General features: G+C 39.6%; 1 protein-coding gene across 1 annotated transcript in view; it reads right to left on the bottom strand.

Moving 5' to 3' along the window:
- Window positions 1-16,280, bottom strand: part of NELL1 (neural EGFL like 1) — a 297,430-nt gene that overhangs the window by 137,321 nt on the left and 143,829 nt on the right. The window contains exon 13 of the mRNA XM_072864686.1: window positions 12,419-12,544. Coding sequence (XP_072720787.1) covers window positions 12,419-12,544 — 126 coding nt within the window. The remainder of the gene's footprint in view (window positions 1-12,418; window positions 12,545-16,280) is intronic.

Genomic DNA, 16,280 nt, shown 5'->3' with positions numbered 1-16,280 from the left:
ATTAATGCTTTAGATTAATTCCTTCCAGCTGACTTTTTATACAACTTCTTCAGTTTCTGTGCAATAAAGAAGCCTCTTGCTGTCTTTATAAGTATCATCAATAACGTTCAGCTGTGGATACTCAATCACTCAAAACTGGTCATAAGTTTTAGCAATCCAGATGGAACAAGGCTGCTCTGTCGCCCTTAAAAACAGTCCTTTCTGTTTCTTCTGGAAACATCAACCGTGAAAGACAGCATGTGTGTTTATGTTTCACTCTGCCTGGTGCCCTAAGCAAACCATTCTGTAAGATCTGCCATTTCTGTTATTGTCACACATTTCACATCAGCTAGGAATTTTATTTAACTTTTTTTAAAAAAAAATTTTCTTCTATAACTTCTTTATGTTAATAATCCAAATCAGTGGTTCAATTCTAACAGCAGCAACAAGAAAAAATGCAAAGGAACTTAGATCATCAGATGCCGTATACATCTTACTTGAGCTTACAACAGTTAGAGACGCCATGTCTGGGAAGAGTCACTTGGGCTGTGGATTTTGAATCTTCACTGATGAGTAGAATAAACCTAGTTTCCCAAGTGTGGAGTGAAGTGATCAAAAGACTGTAGTAAGTGATTTTAGCATGCCAGGCAGAGAAACAGGGAACTGAATATGCTTTTAATACATTTAGCCACCCTTGTTCCCAGAGAGAAAGGATTAACTTCCATGCCTAAGACAGAACCCCAAGCTAGGTGGGGCCAGGGTAGTAATGAAAGACATTGAGCCTATTGATATCCACACCATGGTGCCATGATCTTCAAAAGGCACACTCCGGTCCAAGCTCAGATCATAAATGTGATTCTCTCTGGGATTTCATCATGATCCCAGAAACATTAAGTTCCCTGTACTGTTGCTGCACATATCCCCTGTGCCTTCCAGCACCCTGGGAGCAGGCACGGCATGCTGCCGCTCACAGAGCGGGGCTCACGCAGGGGTGCCAGTCAGCACACAGCTACCTGCTCCATTAGGTCACGGAAAGCCTGCAAGACGTTTCCATTGCAGTACTCTGCACGTGCAAGCTCTTTTTCCCAGAGGTGAAAGAGTGCTGATGATGCAATGAGGGCAAGGAGTGAAGAGACCTACACAGAAGAGAAGGATATATAACAGTAGAGCAAGATTAGATGGAGTCTACCTTCTTGCTTTTCCCCATTCTGTTATGAAGTGCATCCAGACACTGCAAAGCCAGGCAAGATAACTATTTACCTTTTCTATTCATAAATTGCTTACAATTGATGATTTTGCATAATGCATCATAGGGTTTGTGGGACTCCTAAAAGCACTTAAAGAGTGAAGTAAAAGAACAGAGCATTTACTTAGCTTTGTAATGAGCAGATACTACCAGCACATGCAAAAAAGACAATAACATTTTATGTTGTGGTGGAATGTGATTACATTTGGAATGTCTTTGCTTTATTGCCAAGCCACATTTATGGCCTAAGTAAAATACAGGATGCAGTTCCGAATTGGATAGATACCAAGGAATCTATCTGAAAGCAAGGCTCCAAAGATCAGCGGGTTCCTTTGCCCCTTTGTGGACTGTACGTGTGCCTAAATATACACATTCTTAATTTACTGTTTGAAGAAGAATTTGCTATGTCAGATAGTCCAGAGAATACTACTTTCAATATTTGTGCTATTTTTAAAGCAAAAAAACAACAACAAACAAGCGAGCCAAAAACTATCATAAAGGACAAACATTGGTAGATAGTTCAGCATTACAAAAGCTTATATACATCAAATTTTGTGAAACAGAACCCTCCATTACGTGAAGCACAAAGCAGACTAAACCAAATCCCTAGGATCCTGAAAACATGGGACCTTTTCCTCACCATAAATAAATAGGAAAAAAATATTTTACCCTTACAGGTCATTAAGCTGTCTCTCTGCGGACATCCTTATCCTTTGCTTGGCAGCCCTGTTTTCTGGCCCCTTCTGCTATCATCTGTCCTAAAAGGGAAGCCTTCCCCAAAACACCTGATTATCTCAGTCTAGCAGCATGAATTGTATTTTCTAAAAACGAACTTTATTTGTAAACTCTGAAAAGGGGAAAAAAAAAATAAATCTAAGCACATAAAAATGGTAACAGATTATTCTAATGGGAGCACGATTAGCAAGACTAGGTCATTCATTTGTCTAGCTCTGTCCCACTTCTCTGACAATGAAGAATCAGAGTTATTTCTGGAAGAGTCAAAAAAATCCCCAGTTTGAGCAATTATTACATGCAATCATGTAACTAAATAGGAAGTTTCATACTAGGAGGCAAAAAGCCTACAGTAGAAAGCATGAAAATATTAACTACAAAGTGATAGATCAAAGCACCTCTCTTTCTCCCCCTCCCTGCACTATTCCCAAAGGCTGTATTTCTTAAGGACCAAGCAAGTCTGCTTGCCAGTGGCAGCTCCTCTACACCCTTTAAAATTATTTCACAAACATTTCAGAAAGGCAACACTACCAGATTTATGGTTATTCACTGATGTTTCCAAATCCAGAAATAAATTTAGGATAGCTAGGTTATCAGACACACTAGCATTCACCTGCAAATATTACCCATAATATATCTGTATGTTCTTGTTCATAGACAGAACATAAAGGTCCTCCAAAACCAGAATGAGACCACCCAAAAGGACAAACCATAGTGCACACCTTCAGAGCAAGAGAAACGCTGCCCTGTCCCCCACCCCCTAGCACGCACGTTTCTGCTGAAAAAAAAACCAACATTTTTTAAGTTATCTGGGAAGCTGCAGAACCAGCAAAGCACGAGTTGGACAACCTACAATGCGTGTCTAAACAGGGCTTACACAAAACCCCTGCCACTTCAAACAAATAACAGATGCCCATCATTGAACCAGGGTCCTAAGGTCTTTTCAGTATCAAAGATGGCTCAGAAGGTGATTTCTGATCACTTGTATACAGTAAATGATATGCAAGAATCAATAGTTGTTAATAAAATATTAGCTTTCTCCCAATCAATATGCACACTTTTATGAAATATTCAGCACAGGTATAAATATGAGATCATAGCAAAGTAAGAAATATTAATATATTATTTCCTTGTGTACAAAAGACACCTTTAGATTAAAAAAGGAAAAAACCAAGGCCTGCAAAAGCCTTTGTCGTACACATTTCTCACTGTCAGAAAAGCCCATCAGACATAAGCACCATGAACTTTATGGAAAATTTTCTGTTGAGCTTAACAAGCTTTACAGAATTCCTTTGTTTCGGAAATAAAGGCCTTACTCGGGAAATCTTAAATCCAAGCAGCAAATACAAAGACACAACAGCAGAGCGGCAAAGCGCTGCACATTTCACAGATATGCCGGTTGTTCCTCGGCAGACTAGTCTCATCCACCATGACACACTGCCTTTCGGGAGGAAATCCCCAAGTCACACACTTGTCAAATCCAAGTTAACATACTGCAAGTTCCTGGCCTTTCTAGAGGTCCAGTGATTGCATCCCTGATCATTTCCACCACTCCTTAAATTGAAGTGGTAGGAACTTGGCACTCCCATGTTCCAATGCGAATGGGCTCCTCTTTCTCTGTGTGGGATTTCTTTGGAAGAAATCATATGTATGTGCCCATACACTGTACAGATTTTGGTCATAGCAGGCTCTGGATACTACACACTGCAAAATATACACATGCATATTGGAGGAGCATTTGAGCCTTTTTTCCTAATATTTTCCAACAGTAATGTGCTCGTTATTACTGAAATCAGACAAGCCATATAACCCGGTCAAGCACCAAAAGCAAACACTACAGAGACTCTGTATCTGGCCATTAGTCACCCAGCTGACATTTCTTCTTTGTCTAGCTGAACAGTGTGTTTGGACAGAAAAAGAGGATATACCAGGGGAAATAAGAGAATTCCTGTCCAGCGTGGCCAGCGTTGTGCCTGGCTAACCAGCCTTTGGCGGCAGACATTAACACAACCCAGAGAACCAATATGGGAGGTTTAGGCCACATCTGCCTGTCTGACTTGCTAAGCCCATGCACACTGCACCTCCTACCTGGGATCATTCTTTAGAGCATCTTCCTTCACACACACCAACAACCTTGCAGCTGAACACAAAAAAAGCTTTTGTGAGATACCAAAAGTTTGGGGGCACAGGCCCAGAGTTTTCTGAAGGGAAAACATCAAGTTATGATGAAAACCCCCTTAGAACATTTTTGTACTGTTCAGCCATAAACCTTAAAATAGGCTTTTAGGTTACAGATGAGAAGAATAAAGCATATTCATGAAAAGAGATTTTAAATATTAAAAAGGACTGCGAATAGAAAGGTCAAAGCATTCTCCGTGTTCACTGAGAATATGGCAAGAGGTGATAGGCTTAAATTGTGGCAAGGGAGATTTAAGGTAGCCATTAAGCAAACCTTTCCAAATGGCTGGGTAAGTACTGGGGGCAGGGGAACAAAAAGGGTATTACGGAATTTCCCTCACTGAAGTTGTTTGGGTTTTTTTTTTTTTTAAGAACAGGTAAGACAAAGGCTGTTTCAGGTTCTGTGGATCCTGCCTTGAGGAGAAGTGGTGAACCAGATGCCCTTCTCTACGATTCAGTTACTTCCATGATTTAGTAGGAGAGTTCAATTCTGTATCTGAAGAACAAAGAGTACGTTACAAATGGTTTCTAGAAACAGAATACAGCATGGGGGGATTTTTTGCTTGTTTGGACAGAGAAGATGACAAACCCTGGCTGTTAGAGCTCCAAAAAGATCAAAACTTGATTGAATAAACTCTTTCCCAAAAGCAAGCTACAGTCCTGAAGGCATTAACACTTAATGTGGAAGCAGATGACTAAAACGTAAGAGCTTTTTGCTTCCAGCCACTAACATCAATTCTGCAGCCGCTGCATGTTTTCAAGATAGCATGTTTCCGCTAAGAAATTAGTGTGGTGGCTCTCATTCCATCTCTCACCTCATGGACTGTTTGTAGTAATTGCTAGATTTAGGAAAGAGATCAAGAATTCACGGGCCATAGAAATAGATTTAGTCCTATTGTATCAAGGAGAAATCCTGCCATAAGAGAGCTCAGGACAAATGCTGACCAGGTGAGATGGAAAGGCTTGCCCTTGCATGTTCTTTAGATAGACGGCTTCATTCATAGGTCTTGAATGAGTATTAAATCAATATTATTATATTTAAGCATGAGCTTCATGCTTAAGTTTATGCATAAGCATGAATATGCATATGTAAAACAATTTGAAATACTAAATTTTTGTGATAGCATATACACCAGCACAAAAGGCTGAAGCTAAGAAATCATGTAAAAATGCTAATTACGCCTAAGTCAAGAAATACAACTATCAGCATGATTTGCGGTCAGCTGTTTAATTAATTTTAGTATTAATAAAGTTACAGAAAATCAATGTGTCAAAAGGACTTGAAAGGATTACCAGCTACTCTGGACAAATTAGCAACACTTCCATGCCTAAAGCACAGGAAAGCACAAAGATTTTTAATTAAACTATTTACCGCTGAGGAATTCAAATCACTATAAATATTACATTTTTAGTACATTTTTTCCTCAGATTGAAAGCACTTAGGAGCAAATAATATGCAGTTTCCCAACGGCATTTTTTTAAAGGAAGGAATGTAAAAAATGTTGCAGTTAAATCCCGTAAATGAAGGTGAAGTCAGGAACAAAAGAATGTAACATGGCATTTAAAATTAGAGGACTGGGGAATAATTCAACTCCAAAGTAACAAAAGACGTTACAAAACTGCATGGAAAGAGGAAGAAGAAGATTCATAATGTGAAGGTCACGTGGTTACTCAGGGCCCACGCACACTGTGCTTCAATGAACTGCTATCGGTTCTTGTGAAAATATCATACCTATAAAAATAAACCTCACTGTTCACTGAATCCTTGTTGGTGTAAGTCTGTGTTTCTCCCACGTCTAATTTTTCTGACTCTGTTTACTAGACTCTTCAATGCTGCCACTGTCTCAGCATGAATTTGGGCAAGATGCTCCACTTCTCTGTGCCTCAGCTTCCCCTTTTCCAAAACAGCAATTAAATACTTATCAGCCTTCTAGGGATGCATTGAGAAGCTACCTTATTCATGTTAGTACAGCATTCTCTGACAATACAAAAGAATAATCCTTCTTAGTATTATTATAAACAGAGCTTCCCTATGGCAAGACTGCACTAGTTATCTCCCTATGGGACTTATCTAAAGCCAAAATGAATGTGACTGAAAGCTTTCTATTGAGTTAATGGGGTTTGAGTCAACACCTGCATGTGTATCAGTCATCTGACGTGGAGTAGCTCCGGTTTTGTTTTGCTGGATTGACTCAATACTCTTCTAGTCTTCCGTTGACTTGTCCTACAGAGCAAAGAAAAGCTCTCTGATGCAGGCAATACATATTGGTCCACAGATTACCTGCTGCTGAACTTGGCCAACAGTCCACTGAGGGACTTGAAACAAATGTTTCTGCATTTCAAGGCACCTGGAACTAAACAACTTTTCCCTTCACAGTTCTGGGAACAGAGATGCTATTGACTGCAGTTCAAACAAGGGAGTACTACTTAGCACTAGGAGCTAAGTCCTGTCCTGCCTTTTGGCACCTGACACATAAGGATGTCAGGAAAGGAGAGACCAGCCTAAGAGTATTTTGTGCCTGCTGAGCTAGTACAATCATAGTGTCGTCCCTTCAGGTTGGCTTAAGACCAAGTTCCAAATGCATTTGGAAATGCCCAAGTGTTGCCCTGAAGACAGAGTGCAGTGAGAAGACAAGCACACAAATCAAGATGCAGCTCGTAGGACAATGGGCTCAGCGTGTAGAGGACAGAGTGGACTCCAAAGCAGGGAATGCTTCAGAGAAGTGTGTATCAATATATTAGTGCCAAGTAAAATCAGGAGGGCCCAGATCTGCCTGAGGTCCTTATCCCCAGTAATACCCACTGTGCTGAACATCTGCTGCCTAAACTATAGTGACACATAACTATGACCCCAACCCAATGAATATTTTCATAATGTTTCTTTAAAAAGTATGTAGCGCTAGGCAAGATACTCACTAATGATATCCTTTAGAACAGCAAGATCTAAAGAGGGTTCTTCCCCAAAACATATTTGAAAACTATTCCACCACAGACCTACCTTCAACTGCTTACTGACCCAGACTTGGGTTTTCAGCTAGCAGACACGTCTATCAATTCACCAGCTCCGGGCCATCACGTGAACAGTGGTAACACTTGTTTAGTGACCTCTGTGGACTTCCAAGACCCTGCACAGCACTTTGAAAGTTCAAGTGCCACACCAAAAATACTAATGTTGCTTTCTTGAATGCTAATTTAGTTCACTGAAAAGGAAAAGGGGGAAAAGAGGGTCCGTAGATTAGATCGCAGAAATGACACTGTCTTTCAAAGAGTGACTGTATTATCAATTGGCTGCCTAAAAGCTTCTATTCAGGTCTTTTTCAAACACATGCAGTTGTTCTGAATGAGAGGCCAGTAACCTGAGATTGCCACTTCACCATTGTGAAACTTGCTGCATTATTAGTGTTATCATGGGGTCAACTAGACCACCTTGAACCTGACAGGTAAACTCCAGCCACAAAAATCTAAAGGCATCAATTTTAGTGATAGCAAACAATTTGAACAACGTTTGTTCTAACCATAGCAGGAAATTTCTGTGAGCTGTGAGTTGCCTTTCACAGATAGGGGAGGGGAAGAAGGGAAGAGCAGGAGAAGGGGGCTGCTGGTTTTTTCCCTTGAAACTGAGATTTCTCAGAACTCTACGTTTTTCTATGCTTTAGGCACAACTTTTCCAATAACATGCTGCAGAAGGGCTTGTTCTGAAAGGTGCATTGGATTCAAAAGTGAATGCTACTCCAGAAACCACATAGGAGAGAAGTGAAGAGCCTTACGGGATAACCTGTCAAAATCATTAGGTTTTCTTACTTCCTCTTCTCTACCCATGCTGTAAATCAAATTAGCATATAAACTACAGACTAACATTTAAATTCTAAGACTTCTTCTAAACAATATATTTCTATAAAACATCCATTTTTCCCCAGAATTAAAATACTGAATGATGTATTTAGAAAATACCTCCTGTTTCTGCTGTGGATAAGGGCTTGTTTCTGCACGTAACAAATAATTCTTTTAGTGAATCATTGCTTAGAGAAGCCAAAGGTAAAAGAAGTTCTGTGAACGTTATCACACAAAATGAGGACTGAAAAAGGGGTTAAAAGCACAGTCCGGTATTCAAACATCATGCAGAACTGCACAACTCCCCAGTAAAATCTGGAGATGGATTCCTTTCACAGAGGAACAACATCTGTCAGCATACCTTGGTGCATAAAGAGGAGGATGTTTGCATATAGGTCGCACCACGTTTTGGCACGACATGCTGCTGACATATGTTGGGTGGCCAGATAATTTTCCATACTATTTCTTGAAAAGATGCCCCTAGAGAAAAATGGGCCGAGTCATTCTTAAGTCCAAAGTTTCTTCATTTTGCAAAAGGGCCATGAGTAATACATGCAAATAGAGGAATAAAAATCTCTTGGTATTCTCATTTGCAAAGGTCTTTTTCAAGCTTTAGTGCATAACTAGTGAATATTTGTAGGAAATAAAAAAATTAAAACCCCAAAAAGAGAGCATCCAAGCCCAGGAATAACTACACAAAATGAGACAAACAACTTATTCTGTGAATGACTGCAGGATTTTAGGAAGTTTTCAGTGTCTTATGCCGGCCCAAGGAAAATACTGCAAAATGAGGGTATATTTTTTTAAATGGTTATCATAGATGTTCAAGGCCAGGAATCTTTATCATCGTTACCTTCACAGAAAATGCCAGTACCACGCAAAAACAGATGAGACCCACCTACACTGTTACCTCGTCGTATCAGCATCATATATCTAGTTATTACAGATAACTTACAGCCTATTAAGGTGAACCAGCATTTGTTTACTTGATTGAATGGCAGTGGGACATAGAAACTACATACAAATCAGACAAATACATGCATTTTCAAAATCATACCAGAGAACAGATGAACAGATGCAGCCCATCAAAAATAAAATCATGAGATTTTTATGATGTAATTTAAAATTCTCCAAAAAGCATGGAACTAAATAATGCACTTTTGAAGCAAACTCCCAAACTGGTATGTTAGAAGCAAGCAACCCAACAAAACTTATTTTGCAACAAACAAGCAGGGTAAAAACCTGTGGAAGTCAATAAAATGCTTTAAATCAGTAGATTCCAGTAAATTAGAGCATCTGGAGCAGCAAATCTTGCTGCCATTTTCAGACTGGGCAAGACTGTGATTTACCTGAGAACAGATAAACAACCTGTCAGTGTCCCAGGGAGAGACTGAAAGAAGCTTCTGATTCAAGGGTAACTTTTCTTAATAAAACTGTCTTTCAGTCAACAACTTAATTAACATTCAGAGCTCAAAGCTCTAAGAATGTGAGCAGGAACACACTAATGCACCTTTCTTGGTGAACACAGGTTAAAGTTATTGCTAGGCTGACTAAACTGTCACAAAATGCCATGGGATGAACCTCAACACACCAGGTCTTTTGCTTACGTGAGACCGAATGTTGCTTATTTATTAAAATAGCCGCTACTTCATTTTAAATCGTAGTTCAAAATTCAGTATAATTGTAGACTTCATACAGAATATTATTTTAGTCTCTCTGTCTCTGTGACTGCATTTTCTGTGCAATCAGCACAGCTTCCAACACAGTAGCTTCTTACTGATAACCACGAGAAGTTCCTACTCCACAATTCTCCTGTTCAGAAATGGGAAAGATTATTCAAAAATTGTTTTGGGAAAAAAAGTTTCATCAACACCAAACCAGCAGAAATTAGTTTAATTCGAGAAAGACGCAGAGTTCTAAGAAAACACACTGCAAGCTGCATATTCAGAATTCAGCAATATCCAAATTAATTTAATTTTGCTCAATTCATATTTGACCTAGCATTTCAATATTCACTTCATTTCTTTTTATAAAGATAAAACCCTCAATATAAAACTGAAATATTTCATTCAGCTCAAAATTTTTTTCTGACTTACAGCTTCCACATATCACTGCTTTCCGCCTTTTGAAAGCCACCAGAGCACAGGGGCCGGCCACCAAGGCCGCCAAGCACAGGCCTGCTCAGCAACACACAGAATCTGCTCCACAGATTGAATATACCTCGATGAATTAGACTCCGACTTCCCAAAACGTGACACCTCCTGCTCTATGGAATAACCCTGCTTTTAGGTCAACAGTGTATAAAATACATGCAATGCTGTGCACGTGCCTTAAGCACTTACATTTGAAACTTGTTACCCCTTATCTTGAACCCATTAGAGCCTGACCCCACGTACACAAATTTCAGCTGTAATCAGAATGCCAACCCATCTCAGGCTTTCAGATTTGTCCCCAAATGCACGGTTCAATAACAAGATAATTTCTCATTTATTTTGTTTGAATAAAGAGGAATAAGTTTAAAAAAACCTGAGTAATAGCTACAATCTGTTTTGCTTGTGCCTGTTATACATTGCTGCCAGCATGAGGGGAAACTAGTTAAGCATTTGCTGCCTGATCTTTTTTTTTCATTATTGTTATTTATTTTTTTAAGATTCGTAAGAGGAAAAGTCTGTATAAACATACAAAAATGCAAAATACAAAAACAGGATTAGTGCTTCTATTGTAAACACTTATTTTAAATACATTTATTATTATAACGTACGATTATTTCTAGATACAACAGGCAATGAACCAAGTTTCTCCTCTTCTATATTACATACTTTCTGTGCTTTTAAACTGTGATGTCAAAAAAGAAGTCATTTTAGCACGACAATAAACCCGCAAGAAATAGTTATCTCACTCACCCTATTATTTCATTCTCATACCGGTTCTGGATTTTTTGTGTGCGTGCACTTCAAATGAATGTTCATCCATTACTGTCAAGCAACTTGCCTTACTACATCACGCTTTTTCTGTAAATCACAAATACCCTGCTTTCTAAACCATTTGCATGCCTAATGATAGTGCCTTGCTGGAAAGAGAGGAACATTAGGAAATTAGTAGTGCATATGAGAAAAGAAAGTGTCAGATTATCAAAACCACTTTCCCCATCACTGTGAAGGCCGCTACCTCACACAGCACACACTTTTAGAACAGCATTTAAGGTCTGAAACTTTTCTGACATGGCAGATTGTAAAAGATCAAGGAAAACCTCAAAAGTTGACTCAAAAGACACAGATTATGTAGAAATAATGACTCTCTGGGTAGAATAAAAATCAGTTTCCTGGCAGCTATTTAGTATCAGCCTCTCTCAAGAGGTGGGCAGGACTTTCCTACAGTTTTTATGAACTACATAATCTTAGCTACAAGACATGCTGTCATCATGAAAGTCAACATTTCCTATGACCTTCCCTAAGGATAACATGTGCATTACAACGTAATTATTCTGAGCTGGAAATCATTCTCATATTGAATACTCCTGTGCCATCTTTCCACTTGAGAAAATAGCTCACCCAACACAATTCTAAACATGGTATTGTGTCAAGCTGACTTATTTCCATTTCAATACATCTGCCTGCTATTTTCCTCATTTACCAGACAGGTGCACCATCAAAATAATCCTGAGATCAGCCTTTCTGGAGGGCTGTGATTGAAAGGTATTATCCAGTTAGGTATAGTTGGACTGAGCGTTTCAGCAGCTTCTCACGTTTCCCAGAGATCGCCAGGGAAGGTTCCTTAAAAACTTCTAGATGGAAATGAGACCTACCTACTTTCCACTAAGAATTTTTAGCACTCATTTTGCTGACAGGTATTAAAAGAGAATCACCAGATTTATTGTCTAATGCTATCCCGCTTGTTCTCTTTTCTCAATAACATGTGTCATAGTCCTGGATACATTAATTCTCAGCATTAATAATAACAATTTCCAAACCATCTAACAATGTATTTTGAGGACTTTAGACATTCAGTTTTGCTTTTATAAATTTGCCTCAGCTCTGTCCAGAAAGCTTCTCCTCCTGGATAATTTCTCATGTTTCAATCCACTGACCAGTTTCAAACCCCAGGTAATAAAACAGTATTTCTTCTCACCACACGTGTGATGTGATCTCAGCCTTTGCACCTTGAACGCAAGCCAGCCGTGGGACACGAAAGGACCATGGCCTGGTTGACAACGGCACTTGGTGTGTGCACCGCAGGGCTTCTTGAGCCACCTTCCAAGTTAATCCCAAAGGGCCCATACATAGGAAAGGTGCCTCATACCACATTTACCTACCTTGCTTGTGCCTAAATTTTAAGCCAGCAGAGGGCCAGCTAGTATGTGGCATTTGGTATGGCACAGGGGCTAATTAGAAGCTAAGCAATACACACAACACAGAGCGTAACACCACTATTGCTGCATAACTAAAAGCTCACCTGTACAGGAGAAATCATCCACACGGACATATCCCATGACACAGTCACAACGATAGGATCCAGGCAAGTTAACACACACAGTATTGGCATGACAATAATGCATCTTGGCAGCACACTCATCAATGTCTGCAGGGAAGAACCAAGAAAGTCACAGTCAGGCTTAATGAAATGAATAACATGACTCAATATTAGAATAAGAGAAAATAATTTCCATTACAACTCCAAACGCAATCGGGTTTAACTCTAGTGTTAAAGAACAAGGCACATTTAGTAGACAAGTATTCTTTAAAATAGAGCTAGAAGTCCTGTATCATAGTAACGGGTTCCTTCCACTGTTCTTCTGGAAATCCTGAATTTTTTTAACGATGGAAAAGTAACACATACATTTGGTTTTTTTCCTATGACAACATTAAAAGACAAAAACTGATGCAGATTTTTCAAACACATAAAACAGCATCAGAAGTATGCAACACTGAAAATCCTAACTCTGTCTCATCGGTAACCTAAAGCGTGAAGGCACAGTAACTGTACAGCATGATATCAGTTGCAGTGCCGGACAGATAAGGCATTGGCAGTGTTTGTCAGGCAACGTAGCAGATTCAACTGCAGAGCTGATCAACAAATATTCCAGCCCTCCAGATTCACCCAAGTGCTCCAAGTGGCCTGTCCCTGAAACACACTTCTGCTGCAGAAGTTACTCAACAGCACTCTGGGCTGCTTCTACACCCCGCGCAAGCAGAAGATTGAGCCAGTCACCTAAGCCCATTTTAAGCCTGCTTTCCATCATCCCAATGGAAAACAAAAAAAAGGAGTGGTAGCAACTTGACCCCACATCTCTGTTTGCTTGAGGAATCTCTCTTGCTGCTGCAAATCCAAAATTCAAAACTGTTTTCACAATAGTGAATCAAACCTATCATTTACTTGCCTGTTTAAATATCCCAAAGCTCTGTGATATTGTAAACTGTAAAATCTTCCCCCTTCCTTCCCCACAAAACCAGATATTATACTGAAGAATTCTCTTTGTTTTTTTTTCTCAGCAGGATAGATTTTCTGCTTAGTAGCACAGATTTTACATAAAGTAATTCATGGTTTTCAAAAGATTAATTCTAGTGTTACATATGTCCACACAAAGAAAGATGAATCAGACTCATTTCCCCCCCCCATTACTTTCTCCTTGTTATTGATTGCTCACACTCAAGAGAGGTATTAATTGACAACACAGCCGAAGAACTTCCTCAGTCGGTGGGGTACAGATGAGTTGGTCGCCCCACAGTGGGCTCTCCTACCACATCCCTCCGCACAGCTATTTATCGAACATTACACAGGTTTCTTTTCCAGGTTAAATAAAGGTGGCCCATCCACCTGGGTAGAGACCGGTAATTAATGTCTTTTGGCAGGATAGATGACACATCATGAACCTGTACAGACTAAGCTACAGCCTCCCTTCTCCCTCACTACACGGTGCTTACAAAGACACAACGGAAGTGCTACAAGGGGTTAGTACCATAACACCAGGATTTAACCCCAGAAGATGGGGGAGTTTAATTGTGCACATACTGAGTTCTTGGTTGCCTAAATTTGGGTATCTTGTTTAACCTCCCTAAACCGAAGTAGCTGCAGTTGAGGTAAATCCACACTTTCCAGTCTCTAAAAATGAAACACATGCCAGCTATACTCACACTTTCTGTACTACAGACATCTGTCCAGAAGGAATGACTCGCTAAATCACTTCGTGTTGGCCACCAAACAGCTGTCAGTTGGCAGTGATTTCTGACTGCTGCCAACTTGGGCTGAATTAGAAACGATGGCCTGGAGGCAAAAGACTTTGTATACCATTGCAAACACCTTGAACTATCTCGTGCCCACATTTCTGTTGTTTCTGCTGCAGTGCCACTTGATTAAATGAATTTTAAAAAGTCAGGAGCATCAATATATGGAAGATAAAAGCCAAGAAAAATCCTCCCACATGTCTTGTTATCACACCACTGAGTGCTAGAGCCACTTGGGAAACACTCAGGTGTTGACATGTGTTCACACTGTTCTGCTTGCAGCCTCTTTTTAATAGGCTTTTGGAGCATAGCTTTGAGGAGCTTTGTTCTTGCATATCTAATAATTTTCTAGCATAAAAGGGAAAGGAACAAAAAGATGTCTGAAAAGAAAGAAAGAATGTCAAAACAGCAACCAATTCACCTGAAAATTAACCTTATGCACTACCTTCTATCTCCAGCTTCCTCATTGAATTCACTGGACAACACTCCTCCTCTTTCTCCCCCCAAAGGGAAGCGAGAGAATTAGAAGTCTCAAAGGTGAAGGAATTTGAACTTTGATTCATCGCAAGCAAGGCCCATGTTACCATAACACAAAACACGAGAATACCCAGAGATAAAAAGAAAATTCACAACCTATATGAAAATATCGCTGTGGGAGAATTTCTCAAAAGGAGACTAAGGACTTGAAGTGATGACTTGACTATAAATAGGGGAATTGCGAACTACTGACACTGGGTTGCTGCAGAAGTCCTTGAGTCCAAGAAGAAAAAGACTGGGCCTAACAAAGGAAGCAGGTGGAACAAAAGATCCCTCTCTTCCAACTTTTCTCATTTATTTAACTCTCTTCTCAATCTTTCTTGGTGCATTTTCCATAAAACCTTTCAGTATTTCACATTTTCTTTTACCTTTGCAGTATTAGCCTTCTACTAATGCATGCATTTCCTTTACAGAGAATAATATTGAGAGGTCAAAACTGGCAACAGTATTTTCTTATTAAAGCCTGTAGGGCAAAGCTAAGGCTGTTGTTCTGGACCACAATTCTACAAATTCTTGCAAAAGGTTAGGTGTTCATCACAAAAAGCTTTGGGTTTTTACTTAATATTGTTAGACTAAAAACCATAAAGCACGCTGTGGTATATATCAGCTCAGCTGTAATGGAACTCAAATTGTGATTCATGTGTATAGATTGCTTGTCACATTTGAAATATTAGAGCTCATCTTCTAGTGGTCTTTTGAGGTGATAAAAATACATGATTTATGTTTCTCTCTAGACTGGTGAAGTAGTTTGTTTTTCTTTTAAAAAGGTATACTTATGGTCTTTAAAATGAGACTTGACACAGCATAATGATCGTTTACATATCACCAGCTTCCATCTACACAAGCTAGCTCTTTGCAGCAAAGACATTTGGGCTTCAGCTTTTCAGTAAGGACCATTACGTTACAGGGTGGGTTGGTTTGGTAAGCGAGTGCTATTCTCCCAGGTTCAAGTGTTTCCTTAACAGTTAACAAAATCGGGTTCATTGCCTATACAGAGCTCTCTTTAACACAGTACTCACCTACCCTATAGCTAATCAGTTATCACCATTACTCCGTGTAGTTCTAAAGAGTGTTCGTGAACTTCTAGGGAAATACACACGTGTTCTCTTTTATTATTTGTGCCAGTGCACGCAGCGATGCTGAGAGTACAGCAAGGCAAGAAAAGTATCTCAGTGGAGCTACCTGCTTCACACCTGACATGCTTTTTGCCACATGGCAGGCACTCATCAACTCATACCAAACAACCAAGCAAAACAAGATGGGATGGAAAGACAATACAAATGGTGTTCAACCCATGGCCAGTGAAAGAGGCTTCCTCGTCTGCAAATGTACTTTACAAACTTTACAAACCACTTAACTCTTTTCATGCCCAACCTGGAATCCTATTGCTAAATAATTAAAATATTTAAATATGACAATGAGACACCAAATCACAACTAGAGCATCTTTTTACTGTTTGTCCCCTCCAACAAAACTCACATCAAACCAAATTAATCTCTGCTGTAAAGAGGGCATAGTTCCTGTTAATGGCAATGGGAGTTTGTTCATTCACCCAA

Source organism: Ciconia boyciana, chromosome 6 (assembly GCF_034638445.1).
Source record: "Ciconia boyciana chromosome 6, ASM3463844v1, whole genome shotgun sequence".
Taxonomy (NCBI): domain Eukaryota; kingdom Metazoa; phylum Chordata; class Aves; order Ciconiiformes; family Ciconiidae; genus Ciconia; species Ciconia boyciana.
This window is presented reverse-complemented; position numbering and strand designations above follow the sequence as displayed.